This window comes from Eptatretus burgeri, chromosome 18, assembly GCF_056783735.1.
Source record: "Eptatretus burgeri isolate ZD-2024b chromosome 18, Ebu_testis_v1, whole genome shotgun sequence".
NCBI lineage: Eukaryota > Metazoa > Chordata > Myxini > Myxiniformes > Myxinidae > Eptatretus > Eptatretus burgeri.
This window is the reverse complement of record NC_140978.1, coordinates 12,778,525-12,792,377: the sequence shown is the minus strand read 5'-3', so window position 1 is coordinate 12,792,377 and position 13,853 is coordinate 12,778,525. Positions and strand designations below refer to the sequence as shown.

General features: G+C 38.0%; 1 protein-coding gene across 1 annotated transcript; it reads right to left on the bottom strand.

Moving 5' to 3' along the window:
* Positions 1–6,929: 6,929 nt before the first annotated feature.
* On the bottom strand, positions 6,930–12,057 carry LOC147008629 (uncharacterized). The gene is made up of 3 exons (XM_085863735.1): positions 9,245–12,057; positions 8,949–9,149; positions 6,930–8,853 (listed from the first exon to the last, which is right to left on the bottom strand). The coding sequence occupies exons 1-3, from the start codon at positions 9,344–9,346 to the stop codon at positions 8,704–8,706; spliced, it is 453 nt and encodes a 150-aa protein (XP_085719861.1). The 5' UTR covers positions 9,347–12,057; the 3' UTR covers positions 6,930–8,703.
* Between the last annotated feature and the right edge of the window lie 1,796 nt (positions 12,058–13,853).

Genomic DNA, 13,853 nt, shown 5'->3' with positions numbered 1-13,853 from the left:
TAAAGTTTTTGGAGAGATAATTGTTCTACATTATGTAGTAAAAAGGAATTTGTGGATTACATTAAGCACACGACTGAAAAATATAAATATATTGTTGTGAAAAAAGATGAGATATTAAATGATATTTTCCAATAAATAAATGGATGCGAAAGAAAGAGCAAGAAGATTTAAGGAACATCAAGAGTTGGTTTCAAAAGTTGTAAAACAACAGGAAGACATAAAGAAGAAACGCAGACAGAAACTAACAGGTGAAGAAGCATTTGAAAGAAAACAAGATAAATTTTTTAAACCAATTTTAAAAACTTCCAAAGAAAAAATTGTAGATGTTTCCACAGCTCCCACAATAGAATACACTCCTAAAAAACTTCAAATGATAAAAGATTTCAGTCAAATGACGGAGGAACAATTGGAGCATATAGGGGAATTGGAATATGATGCTGAAGGATTATTTCAACAACTGGAAGAGATTAATCACCCCCCTGCTTTTATTGTGAATGCTCTTCAAAACAATGAATATTCAGCAGAATCAAAAACCAAAGCAGGACTCATTCCAACAGAACAACCAGCAATATTTCATCTTGCTCAAGAAAAGGTATTGATATTTAATGATGAATTAAGGTTCTTGGGATCTGCTCAACCCCCTGTTAAACTAACCCCCAGATTAATGTTTCTTCTCACAAAAGATGGAAGACAAGCTTCAACTGTGAGGAATGAATCAAAGCATTTTGATAAACCATTGGATAAGGAAAATCATGAGGATAGAGAATATATTGATCTGCTGAACTCTGTTCATAAGAGTGAGTCTTTCTGGTAAACGTAGCAAGAAGGAGAAGGAGAAACACATTATTCAGGCTTTAAGTATCCTTGGTTCAGGTATTCGTTTTCTTCCAAATGACCCATCGCAATTAGTTAATGGACTGTTATTGTTGTTAGGTAGTAATAAGGCTGGAAATAACAATTGTTTTAATGAAGCATCAGCCATTTTCGATCAGTTGATGAACATGAAAATAATTAATAAATCTCAATATAAATACATTTTATCTCATATTAAATAAGATGAGAAGCACAATCCTGAGTTTTAATTTCACAACGAGCGACCACACATCTCCATTCCCATACCCAGTACAACTTGACGCAACAAAAGAATATGAGGCATCTTTATTGTCCATGGAAACTTATAATACCTCATTTAATATAACTGCGAAAAATGACAAATTTAGTTATAATCCGGGAAGTGGATACAAAACCATAACAGTCTCACCCGGAGCATATGAGAATTCTCAATTATCTTCCGAAATTGCTCGTCTTATGAAAGAACAGAGTGATGAACCAAAAAATATTGTTATAGACATTCAAAAACAGACTTCAAAATCAACGATAAACTTAAAAATAACTACAAGGTTGATTTCACAATAGATAATTCATTTAGAGAGTTATTGTGTTTCTCCTCAAAAAAGTTTGAAACTAATAGGACGTTTTACAGTGATAATATCATTCAAATATCCTCAGGAATAAATTCGATATTAATTCACTGTGATTTGATTGATGGTGCTTATAATGATGGAATAAAAACAAATACAATATTTTCATTCAGCGCATACTCAACCCTAATTGGTTATAAATTCAATATGGAACCCAAAAATTTGGTTTATCTCCTTGTGTCAGGAAAAACCAGACAAATAGTAAATTTTAGGATAACCGACCAAGATAATAGTATGATTTATTTTAATGGAGAAGTTATATCCATCAGAATTCACCTACGTGAAGTTTTCCAATAAATAAATACGATGGTTATTGTGAGGAAACACGAGTTGGGAAAATATAAAATAATTACAGGGGATGGGATGTTCCTTTCCCCATACTACAAGGGTGAAGGTATGTATCTTGGTCGAGGATATTATAAACCTAAGGGTCAAAGGGGTGTCGGGCATCAATTTAGAGGAGATGGGATAATTGGGTATCGGTTCAACTATTCTAAAACATAATGACCTAATCGGTTCAACTGCTTCTGCTGTGGGAAATGTAGCAGGTGCTATAAAGAGCATAAAAGATGCCCAAAAGGAATCTCATAAATTACAAGCAATTAAAGAAATTAAGAAAGGCAAAACTCAGTTGTCCCCCCAAGAACGACAGAAAATAATTCACATACTTGTGTCAGGGTTTCAAAAGTTTTAACATCTTTTTTCCTGAATAAATACAAGAATGGAAGCAATTGATAGTATCTATGATTTGCATGATACTATTATCATCTCAAACTCCACTAAAAAAGAAGATTACTTCAAGGTAAATGCAATAACTGGAACAGACTGGAACGCAAATGGAACAAAAAGTTTTGAAATAAATAATCAACAAACTTATTTGAATCTATCCGAAAGTTTCTTGTTGTGTAAATTTACATTCACTAAGGCTGGGAATAACACAAACACTACACTCGTAAATGATTTCTTCTGGAAAATGTTTGATAGCGTTCGTTTGTACATTGGAACACAAGAAGTTGAAGCGGTTGATTATGTCTCTGCTGTATCTGAAATGATGAAATTTACACTCTATACATTCAGTGATAGAATGGGAAAGGGGTCTGTCGAAGGTTTTATTCCTGATATGTGAACGGGAACAACCACAGACCCTGGATATATTCAAAGGAAAGGAGCGTATAATGATGATACAAAAGCAGTCAATAGTTTTACTGTGGCAGTTCCTCTTAAAGGTATATTTGTATTTTGTGATCATGATAAAGTTCTGTATGGTCTTAAAATTAGATTTCAACTGCAAAGGAATGATCATGAAAATAGATTACTTTTTGCTCTTGGTCGTGCTTTTGGTGATCAGAATAAATTTGTAATTGACGACATGAGTTAGTATCTTAGTGAATATACTCCTAATCTTAAAACAGAAGAGATGTTGAAAAGAAGACTTAACTCAAAGAAACCACTCAGTGTATCATACCTCAAAAGAATATGTCAATACGTTAAACTAAACCAAACCACTGACACGTGGAATTTGGGTGTTCTGGAAGGAAAGCCACGATATCTGTGGATCATTTTTTAAAAACCAGATGGTGATACTGCGACTGATAAGCATAATGCATTATCACAATAATGTGATAATGCTAAGGTGAAACAACTTCATGTTTCTCTAAATGGAACATTTTATCCACGAGATAAATTGGAAATTAATTGGGAAAAAAATGATTATGCTGAAGCATACAAGTCTTACCAAAAGGTGTCTGAAAGTAATGGAAATAAAGAACCTATTTTGGATATGACAGCATTTAAAAGTTTGAATACAATCTATGCATTTGAGCTGAGCGCTCAAAAGGAAACTATAAAGTCTAATCACGTGGATACTCCCCTATACATTGAAAGAGGAGAGAGTGAAGAAGTTGATACATATTGTTTGCTTTTGGAAGAAACAGAATTGCAGATTAATACAGATAATGGTGTTATGATTGGTCTCACATAATTTTTTGTTCAATAAATGAGTGGCAAAGTACCAACTGGGGTATATGTTAATCAAATCAATCTTCATAAACTATCATCTTGTGTTCAAAATCAAAAGCCTTGTACGATTAACGTTAATACAATTCAGAGAAAAGGAGCAGTAAGAATTGATGTTTTGCTCACAAGAGAACAGGTTAAAATATTGAACAATACTGGCTCACTTAAAATTAAAATGACAAAAACAATGTTGAAAAAATATTCAATAAGAGATGAGTGGAGGATTTCTTCCATTTCTAATTCCTTTATTTGCTGGTTTAAGTGCAGTTGGAGCATTGACGGGTGGTATTTCAACGGCGGTGAAAACTGCCAACGAAAGGAAGGCTCAACTCGGGCTCAAAAAGAATTGGAAAGACATAACAAAGAGTTGCAGAAACAAATTAGTGGAAGTGGTGTAATTGTAGATTTTGCTGAAAAACTTGAAAGTCTGCCTGATAAAGCGAGATTGTTAGTTGGAGATATGCTTTCTTCTATCGCACAAGCAGGTGTAAAATTAACTAAAAGAGGTAATGGATTATATCTTTCTAATAAATAAATGAGCATTGATGAGTGGTTTAAAGAATTTGGAAAGAATACAACATCAAATTTACAACTTGTCAAATATTGTAAGAAATTAAAAAGTCATAATGTGGTTATTTGTATGAGATTTGAATTAACAAACGTGCTGAAACATACAAAGAATATTATTATGAACTTAGAAGATAATAATGGGAACGGTTCTCATTGGGTTTGTATTTTTAATAGTCAAGACAAATATTATTTTGATAGTTTTGGTCTTCATCACCTGTTGAAGTCATAAAGTTCTTACAGAATGGTGTTTATCAAACATTTCAAGTCCAAGAATTAAATTCCAAGTGTTGTGGTCAATTATGTCTATATGTGTTATTTCAACTCAACAAAAATAATTTTTTATGACATTATTTTTAATCTAATATAAATGACTAATGTTGGTAAAGACGGTTCTATCATTGGTGTATCCCCAGAACTGGATATTGATTAATCAAATTATTACACAAAGGCACAGGCTGAACAACATAAATATAGTATAACCAAAAATATTAATATGAAAAATGCTTATGAATTAAAAAATTATCCAAGCCCGACTGACGCGAATGGGTGAGATTAAGTGATTTATCGCAATATATATCCTTAAATAAACGGCCGTGTATTCCAAAGATACAGAAGTGTTGATTTTATCTCCAGGTCATACAGAATTCACAGTTCGAATTAAAATAAATTTTTATAAAGAAGGGCATATCGTTTGTATGAGAATAGAACAATGGGGGCATGGTATGAATGATTTAGGGTATAATTGGTCATTTATAATTGACCTAAAAGACCTGGAACAATTAAATCAGTCTCGTAAGGAAGAATATTATCCACTTGGTATAGAGAATGAGTTTTGTGGAGCCACGATTAGTAAACAACAAATAAAAGAATTTAAAAAGAGTAAATATATTAATGGTTTTGCCCTCGTTTATATCATGAAAACAGAAAAAAACAAGATTATATATAATAAGTCAGGAAATACAAAATGATTTGACTATGGGAAGATGCGGAGGTGTTTCATGTCATAATATTATTCTAACAGATATTTCTAATACATAAATGACGGCAAGGCTTCAAGAAAATTATCATTTCTGTGTCCAATATACCTTCATGAAAAGGGTATTCGGTATTTTAATAAATATGTTCTACAACATAAGAAGAGGTATTTTCAATAAAAGATTGGCATTATGCTGATGTTGGTAAACCAACAACTTTGGATTTAATTAGAATGTTAAATAATGAAAAAATTATAAAGTTAAGAAAACGTAAGGCTCTTTGAGAAATTCAAAAGAAATTTTATTGGTTTCCTGTTGTAAAAAAAATTATTTTGGATACAGGAATAACAAGAAATCCTGATTAATATATGTGTGATATTCTATGGGGTGTAAGTGATTCAAGGATAGTAAGGGACGAGGAAGGAGTTGAAGAGAGAGAAGAGGAGGAAAAGGAGAAGAGAGATAAGGAGGAGAGGGAGAAGGATGAGGAGAGGGAGAAGGAGGAGAGGTAGAAGAGAGAGAAGGAGGAGAGGGAGAAGGAGGAGAGGGAGAAGAGAGAGAAGGAGGAGAGAGAAGAAAGAGAAGGAGGAGAGGGAGGAGAGGGAGGAAAGAGCGAGAATGAATAAATATGAAAATATGGAAACCAGTGAGATTAGAAAAAGATTGGTGGTATTACAGAAAATAACTCAACCCACCGAGGAAGAAAACAAAGAATTGACAAGTCTATTAGCAATATTTTCAACAAGACTGTTTTCAAGGACAAGATATCGATTTTAATTAAAGTTTTTCATTTTTTTCTTAAATAAATGGAGGAGAGAGTAAAGATGTTTTTAAGGATTATTTATGTTTTAAAAATTAAGATTCAAATGTGAATGTTGGAAAGTAAAAAGGTTTTCGCACTCTGTATGAATTTTTCTCAGAAATAAATGAGTTATTGTCTCAAATGTAAAAATAAAACTAATACTAAAAATATTTCATATTTTAAAATTAAAAATAACAGGGTTATACAAAAAGGTATATGTTCGGTGTGTGGTTCAAAAAAACATCAATTTATCTCCAAACACAAACTCGGAGGAGATATACAAAAGTTTTTATCAGGAAGTAAATTTACAACTACTGGAATAACAGGGGAATTACATCTACCAGGGTATTCTTTCTGTGGTCCAGGCACAAACTTGGATGAAAGATTAGATGAGGCAGACAATCCTAAATCATGGAGTAAGCCCATCAATAGGGTTGATGAAGTGTGCATGAGACATGATATTGATTATGGGAATACCACAACTTTGGAAGAAAAGCATGAAGCCGATATAGAAATGTTGTATAATTTGTCTCTGATACAAAATCCAACCTTGAGAGAAAAAGTTGATAGGTTCATCGTGAAGAAGATGATCAGTGCTAAATTGAAACTTAGACTTGGAAATTCAAAAAAACTTATAGGTTCTAATGATGTCATTAAGATTGAAGAGCAATGAGCTGATGAAGTACATAAACCAATATTCACAACATTTCAGAGAAGGAAGGTTTATTCCAAGGAAGTTGATTATATCTGGTCCGCTGATTTGATTGAACTCAATAATGATAAGGGGTGCAAGTATGCTTTAACCGTTATCGATTTGAGGAGTAGATATGCGTGGGTTATCCCTTTAAAAAACAAAACAGGTCATACTCTTATGTTAGCCTTTCAACAGATATTTAATAAAAGTAAGAGAAAACCTAAAAAAATGTGGACTGATGAGGGTAGAGAGTTTTATAAGACATTTACGAATTTTCTAAAAAATAACAGTATTACATTATACAGTACCTTTAATGAAGGAAAGGCCGTTGTTATTGAACGTTTTAATCGTACCTTAAAAGAAAGACTATATAAAAAATTTACACAACTCGGTTCACAACAATGGTCATTTTTTATTCAGGATATTGTGGATAAGTATAATGACACGATTCACACGTCAACGAATATGAAACCATCAGAAACATTTACAAAATTAAAATATGAAAAGAGATTAATGTCAGAAAACCTAAGTTCAAAGTTGGTGATATCGTAAGAATATATAGATGGAAATCTCATTTTGAAAAGGGTTATACTAAACGATGGATGAACGAACTTTTTAAAATTGTTGATGTAATAGATACGGTTCCTTGGACTTATAAGATATATGATTTAGAAGGGGAAGATATTTTAGGTTCATTTTATTCACAGGAATTACAAAAGACAAAACTAAGCAGACAATACCCATGGGAGCATTGGGTTGGCGCTTCACTCCCTCCTACTATATCTCCAAACACAAACCTTTGTGGACACTCCAAACACAAACCGTATACACCTTTGTGGACACTCGAGGGCCAAGTCCGAGGTGTATAACAGTATATAATGTGTGTCAAGGGGGGACGTTCTTAGATCTGTGAACCCAAAATACAGAATCCTCAAATGAATAGTCAAGGCTTAACTTTTGTGTGTGTGTGTGTGTGTGTGTGCGTGTGTGTGTGTGTGTGTGTAATGGGAGCAATGGGTTGTCGCTTCACTCCCTCCTTCTATACACCGTTGAGGACACTCGAGGGCCAAGTCCGAGGTGTATAACAGGTGGCATCTGCCGTATATAATGTGTGTCAAGGGGGGATGTTCTTAGATCTGTGAACCCAAAACACAGAATCCTCAAATGAATAGTCAAGGCTTAACTTGTGTGTGTGTGTGTGTGTGTGTGTGTGTGTGTGTGTGTGTGTGTGTGTGTGTGTGTGTGTGTGTGTGTGTGTGTGTGTGTGTGTGTGTGTGTGTGTGTGTGTGTGTGTGTGTGTGTGTGTGTGTGTGTGTGTGTGTGTGTGTGTGTGTGTGTGTGTGTGTGTGTGTGTGTGTGTGTGTGCATCCCAATCCTCACATTCAAAATCTCAACCCCAACCCTCACATTCAAAATCTCAACCTCAACCCTCACATTCAAAATCACAACCCCAACCCTCATTGAAAATCTCAACTCCAACCCTCACATTCAAAATCCCAACCTTCACCCCAACCCTCACATTCAAAATCTCAACCCCCACCCCAACCCTTGCCCAACACAATGTCTTTTTTTTCAATACGTATTTCAACAATATATATTTTTTATGTTTTTTTTTTTTTCTCTTCTTCCAATTCTGTCTTTTAAGACTTTCAGGTTTGATGAAGTAGAAAGGTAGAGTTAGAACCTTCCTGCACTTTCTTCCCAGAACTAACAATATATTTTTTATGTTTTTTTTTCTCTTCTTCCAATTCTGTCTTTAAAAGCTTTCAGGTTTGATGAAGTAGAAAGGGGGAGTAAGAACTTTCTTGATATTGCTCTCATCAAGCACCATCCAACAAAGAACTACATCGATAGGTTTCGATCCCAAAGAGTGGTAGCATTTCAAGTCTCCAAAATAAGCCCAACTTTACAAGTCTCCAAGGTATAACCACATTCCTGTTGCGTTTCCAAGATACGTATCACATTGTGAGTTATCAAGCCAGAACCCACATTTCAAGTCTCCAAGGTAGTTATTTAAACCATCAAGGCAGAACTCATTTACTGATTTTTTTTTTAATTTGTGGGTCTCCAAGGTAAAACTTGTATTCTGGCTCATCAAGGTATAACTTGTTCAGTGGGTATTGTCTTGATAACTCACAATGAGTACTATTGCTGTAAAACTCTTTTTCAGGATTTTGCTGGTCTCCAAGGTATAACTTTGGTTGGACCCTCAAGGTCGAGCTCGTTCTGTGGGTCTTGGTCACTCACAAGGTCTTCAACCGAGCCAACAATTTCACCCCAAGTTGTGGCAAAATTGGTATTTTCAGATACAATTTCCTGTGAGAGAAAATAATAATGTATTAATTAAGTGATTTAATTATTAAATGAGTCAATGCTTAATTCAAATTGAAAATAGGAAGATAAAATCTTACCTCAATAGATAAGAGGTTTGAATCCAGTTCATCAACTTGAAGGTTTTGTTCTATACAAGTAGTTGAGCTCCAAGGAATGCCAAAATCATCCCACTCAAGGTCAAGCTCGTTCTGTGGGTCTTGGTCTCTCAAAAGGTCTTCAACCAAGCCAAAAATTTCACCCCAAGTTGTGGCAAAATCGGTATTTTCAGATACTATTTCCTGTGAGAGAAAATAATAATGTATTAATTAAGTTATTTAATTATTAAATGAGTCTATGCTTAAATCAAACTGAAAATAGGAAAATAAAATCTTACCTCAATAGATAAGAGGTTTGAATCCAGTTCATCAACTTGAAGGTTTAGTTCCATACAAGTAGTAGAACTCCAAGGAACCCCAAAATCAGTACAGCACTCCATTGTCAGAATTTTTTTTTAAATGGAGTCTGGGTTGAACCTTTTATAGAGAAAGACTGGTTGCTATGGTTTCCTTTTTCAAAATGGAGAATTGTTTGAAAATTGCCTGGGCAAGCCCAGACAAGCCTTTGTTGGGAAATTTTTCAAAACCATAACATTCTAGAATTTTCTGGTGATTTCTTTGTGAGTCAGAGATGAACTGGAAATTATGTTAGAGTAGGCGGGGCTTAGTAAAAGTCGGCGTGGCTTATAAAATACCTCATGAAAAGTGGGCGGGGCTTATCGAAAGTGGTGGTGGCTTATGCAAAAAATAATCTGAGGCTCAGGAGGTGGTCAAACAAGAGCATTAAGACTAGTTTATCATTTCATAATGGCACAAAAGGGGTATCTTAAAAAATATAAAGATTCAAATGTTTTATTTTTAAATATTTTAGATGGGGATTATTGTGCAAAGAAAATTAAACTATTGAAGGAATTTGAGAATGAACAAATCTTTATAGGTTCAATGAGTGAGCTAAACAATATGCATTGGTTATTTGAAAAATAGTGTCCCGAGGCTTACATGTTTCAGATATTTCTTTCGAATCACCTTTAACAAATCCCATTACTACTTTACTACTTGAACAAATCTTTATCTTATTACATTGGTTGTTTGAAAAGAGTGCCCCAAGGTTAAAAGGGGAGACAAATAAATATACCTTGGGATAAAAAGGGGGTTTACTATTTAGGGGAAAAAAATATGAATCGCTGAAAATCCCCCATTCGCTTACATGGGGAAAAGTGAGCCAGAATCAGTATACTCACCCTACTAACGTTGAAGCCTGAGGTAAAGTAGTACATCGAAGCCTGAGGTAAAGTAGTACTTCGAAGCCTGAGGTAAAGTCGTACTTCGAAGCCTGAGGTAAAGTAGAACTTCGAGGAGTAAGGTAAAGTAGAACGTCGAGGTCTGAGGTAAAGTAGAACGTCGAGGTCTGAGGTAAAGTAGTACGTCGAGGTATGAGGAAAAGTAGAACGTTGAAGCCTGAGGTAAAGTATAACGTCGAGGTCTGAGCTAAAGTAGAACGTCGAAGCCTGACGTAAAGTAGAACGTCGAGGTCTGAGGTAAAGTAGAACGTCGAGGTCTGAGGTAAAGTAGAACGTCGAAGCCTGAGGTAAAGTAGAACGTCAAGGTCTGAGGAGAACATGACGAAGCGAGAACTGTGTTGGGCAGAGGAGAACTGACTGACGAAGAATTGTTTCAGAGGAGAGTTTTTTTGAAGGTCATCCTGCCTGTTTGTTTTCGTCACCCTTGTGTTGTGTTTGTTCGTTGTTCTGCCAGTCTCCCTGTCGTCTGCTCGTCTCGTAGTCATCGTCTTCATCCATCTTCATCGCCTGATCGTCCTCGCTACCACCAGAGTTGAGTCCCCAGATTTTTGTCCCTTTTCCCAGTCAGTGACTGAGTCTGGTGCTTGGTGCCATAGTTTTTATTCAGATTGTTCATGATTATTTATTATCGATTCCATGGCCCCCCTTTCTTCCCCACCATTACCCATTGTCATATCCCTCCGTCGGTCAATCGTCCCTGATTTTTTTGTTCGTGGGTTCGGAAATAAACCCGTTGGTATTGAAAGATTTAAGGTTTTCCTGTTTCTCCTCTTGACCCGCGCACGTGTTGTTCACCATAATTTGAAATGTCTCCATAGGAGTTAAGTCGCTCAGTACATTGCGAGATTTTACCTTCCTGCCGCAATGAACTCGGTGTTAGTTGAGCCGTCGATGCTACAATATGCACCAGGAGAAAATAATTCTTTTTCAGTCATTTATTGGCAAAATTAGGCTGCTCAGCGCTGAAGGTCACTTGAGAGTCGCATTGCCACAAGGTTTCCGCAAATCTTCCATGACACGTTGGAGGTGTTTCGATCGCAGTTTCTTTGAAGTCGGTGATAGTGGAGGGAGAAGTGTTAAATATTCCACTGTTTGATGAGGGAAAGAAGAAATATTTAATGATCGATATGGAATACCGTTGGCTTTTCTGAGCGGGAGGAGGGTGAAGAGGGGGGACAGAGTTGTGGTTGGGAGAGTGAAGATGGGCCCGAGTTTGGAAGGAGAGGTTTAGGCTTTCGGGGAGGGGGAGGTGAATTCAGGTCTTTTGGTGGGAAGGAAGGGGGTTGGGGAGGGAATTGATGCCTTCGGCTTTGGAGGGTGAGGATGAGGATCGGGGCTGGGAGACTGAGGGAGAAGACTTGGGGTTTGGGATGAGGAATTTATGATTTGGGGCTTGTGAGAGGACGGGGTAGAGTTGAGGTCTTGAAGTCATTATTTTACATTGCACAGATGTTGCGCTTGTCCTGTGGGGGGGGGGGTCATGTGTGGAGTCCTGATAGTATACAAAGTAACCTGCAAAAGTTTTCACCCCCACACCGATAATAACACATTTCGATGAATTATGAAGAAACAATTTTTCCAAATTAACTGGTTTTTTATTTATAACTGAAGAGATGTCTGTGGTTAATCAGTGCCCCCGACGAGATACACTTCTAGTCTTGGGGGATTTCAATGCATCGACTGGAACTGATAGAGATGGTTATGAGACATGTGTTTGTCCCCATAGGTCAGGAACTATGAATCAGAATAGCACTAAGTTCCATGACTTTGCAAGAAGTCATGGACTTAGGGTGGCCGGTTCATGGTTTCAGCGCCCACAAGCTCATCGCTGGACTTGGTATTCCAACGCTGGCGGTGTGACAAAGGAGATTGACCATGTCCTCATTGACGGTCGCTGGAGGATGATCCAGAACTGCAGGGTCTACCAGAGTGCTCAGTTGATCAATACTGACCACCGGCTTGTTGTAGCAACTCTAAAGCTGCACGTTAAATCCTGGAGAATAGTACCATCCCAGCCTAGGCTGGATGTTGGCAAGCTCAAGGATGAGAGAGTAGCTGAGGAGTTTGCGAACAGGCTGAGTGGACATTTGGGGTGTCTGGGTGCTTTGGGGAGTCCTGAAGAGTTATGGATTACCTTCAAGACCACCGTCCTTGATGTTGCCGGTGGATGCCTTGGAGCTCACCGCAGGGCAAAGAAGAATTTTGTCTCTCAAGGGACACTGGATACAATTGACCAGAGTCGCAGGGCCAGGCTGAATGGCAGAGCTGAGCTGTTCAAGGAGCTGAGGCGTAAATCTGTACATGCACTAAGGGTGGACAAGGAGGCCTATGTGCGAGGAATCTGTGAGGGGGTAGAGCATCACCTGTGGACAGGTGATTCTCGTCCCGCTTACAGGGGAATTCACACATTGCGTTCATCCAAGCCCATCCCTCGGAGCACTGCAGTTAGAGCAGAGAGTGGTAGGCTCTTAACAGAGGAGTCTGAAGTGAAGGCCCGCTGGGCCGGTTACTTTGAGCGGTTGTACCAGGCTGATCCCCCAGCTGTCGAGTTGGACATCAAGGGTGTTACAATCCATGTTGCTGACCCTCGAATCAACTGTGGTCCACCTTTACTTGTGGAAACAGGGGCTGCGGTGAACCGGTGAAACAGGGTAAAGTTCCAGGGATCTGTGGCATTCATGCTGAACTTCTCAAGACTGGTGGAAATGCTGCACTCGTGTCGTTGCATGCAGTTTTGTGCTCTGCCTGGAACACAGGCACCATCCCAACTGATTGGAAGAGGAGCCTTGTTGTCCCTCTCTGGAAAGGGAAGGGTGATCGCCAAGACTGCAACAACTACCGAGGGGTGACGCTGCTCTCAGTGCCGGGCAAGGTCTTTGCTCGGATAATTCTTGATAGGGTTCGGCACCATCTGCTTGAGCACCAGCGTCCAGAGCAGTCAGGCTTTACACCAAAGAGGTCAACGATTGACCGTATCCTTGCTCTTCGTGTCCTCACCTAACGCAGACGAGAGTTTCGGCAGGGGCTGCTTGCAGCCCATGTTGATCTCTGTAAAGCGTTCGATTCAGTGAATTGGGATGCCGTCTGGAGGATTCTTGGTCTTCGTGGGGTGCCACCAAAACTGATCGATCTGATGTCTGAACTCTACTCTGGTACTGAGAGTGCTGTGAAGTGTGGTGGTAGTACCATCTCCGACTTATTTCCAGTTGTTACTGGAGTTCGTCAGGGGTGCATACTGGCCCCCACACTTTTCAGCACTTGTATGGACTGGATTTTAGGGAGGACGTCGGAAAGATCAAGCTGCGGGACATCGATTGGGAATGTCAATATCTCTGACCTTGATTTCGCAGATGATGCAGTCATCTTTCTGGAGACTCCAGATATCGTTTTGGGAGCCCTCGAGGTGCTGAATGAGGAGTCGGAGCCGCTGGGATTACGGGTTTCCTGGGTCAAAATCAAATCCAGGCTTTCAATGATATCTTCGATGCTGCTTTCTTGTCTGTACCTGTTTGTGGTGAGGATGTTGAGGTCGTGGAGAGATTCACTTACCTTGTCAGAGATATTCATGTCTCTGCTGGCTGTAAGTCAGAGGTCAATAGACGTCTGGGTCGGGCCTGGGGAGTCATGGATTCACTGGATCATGTGG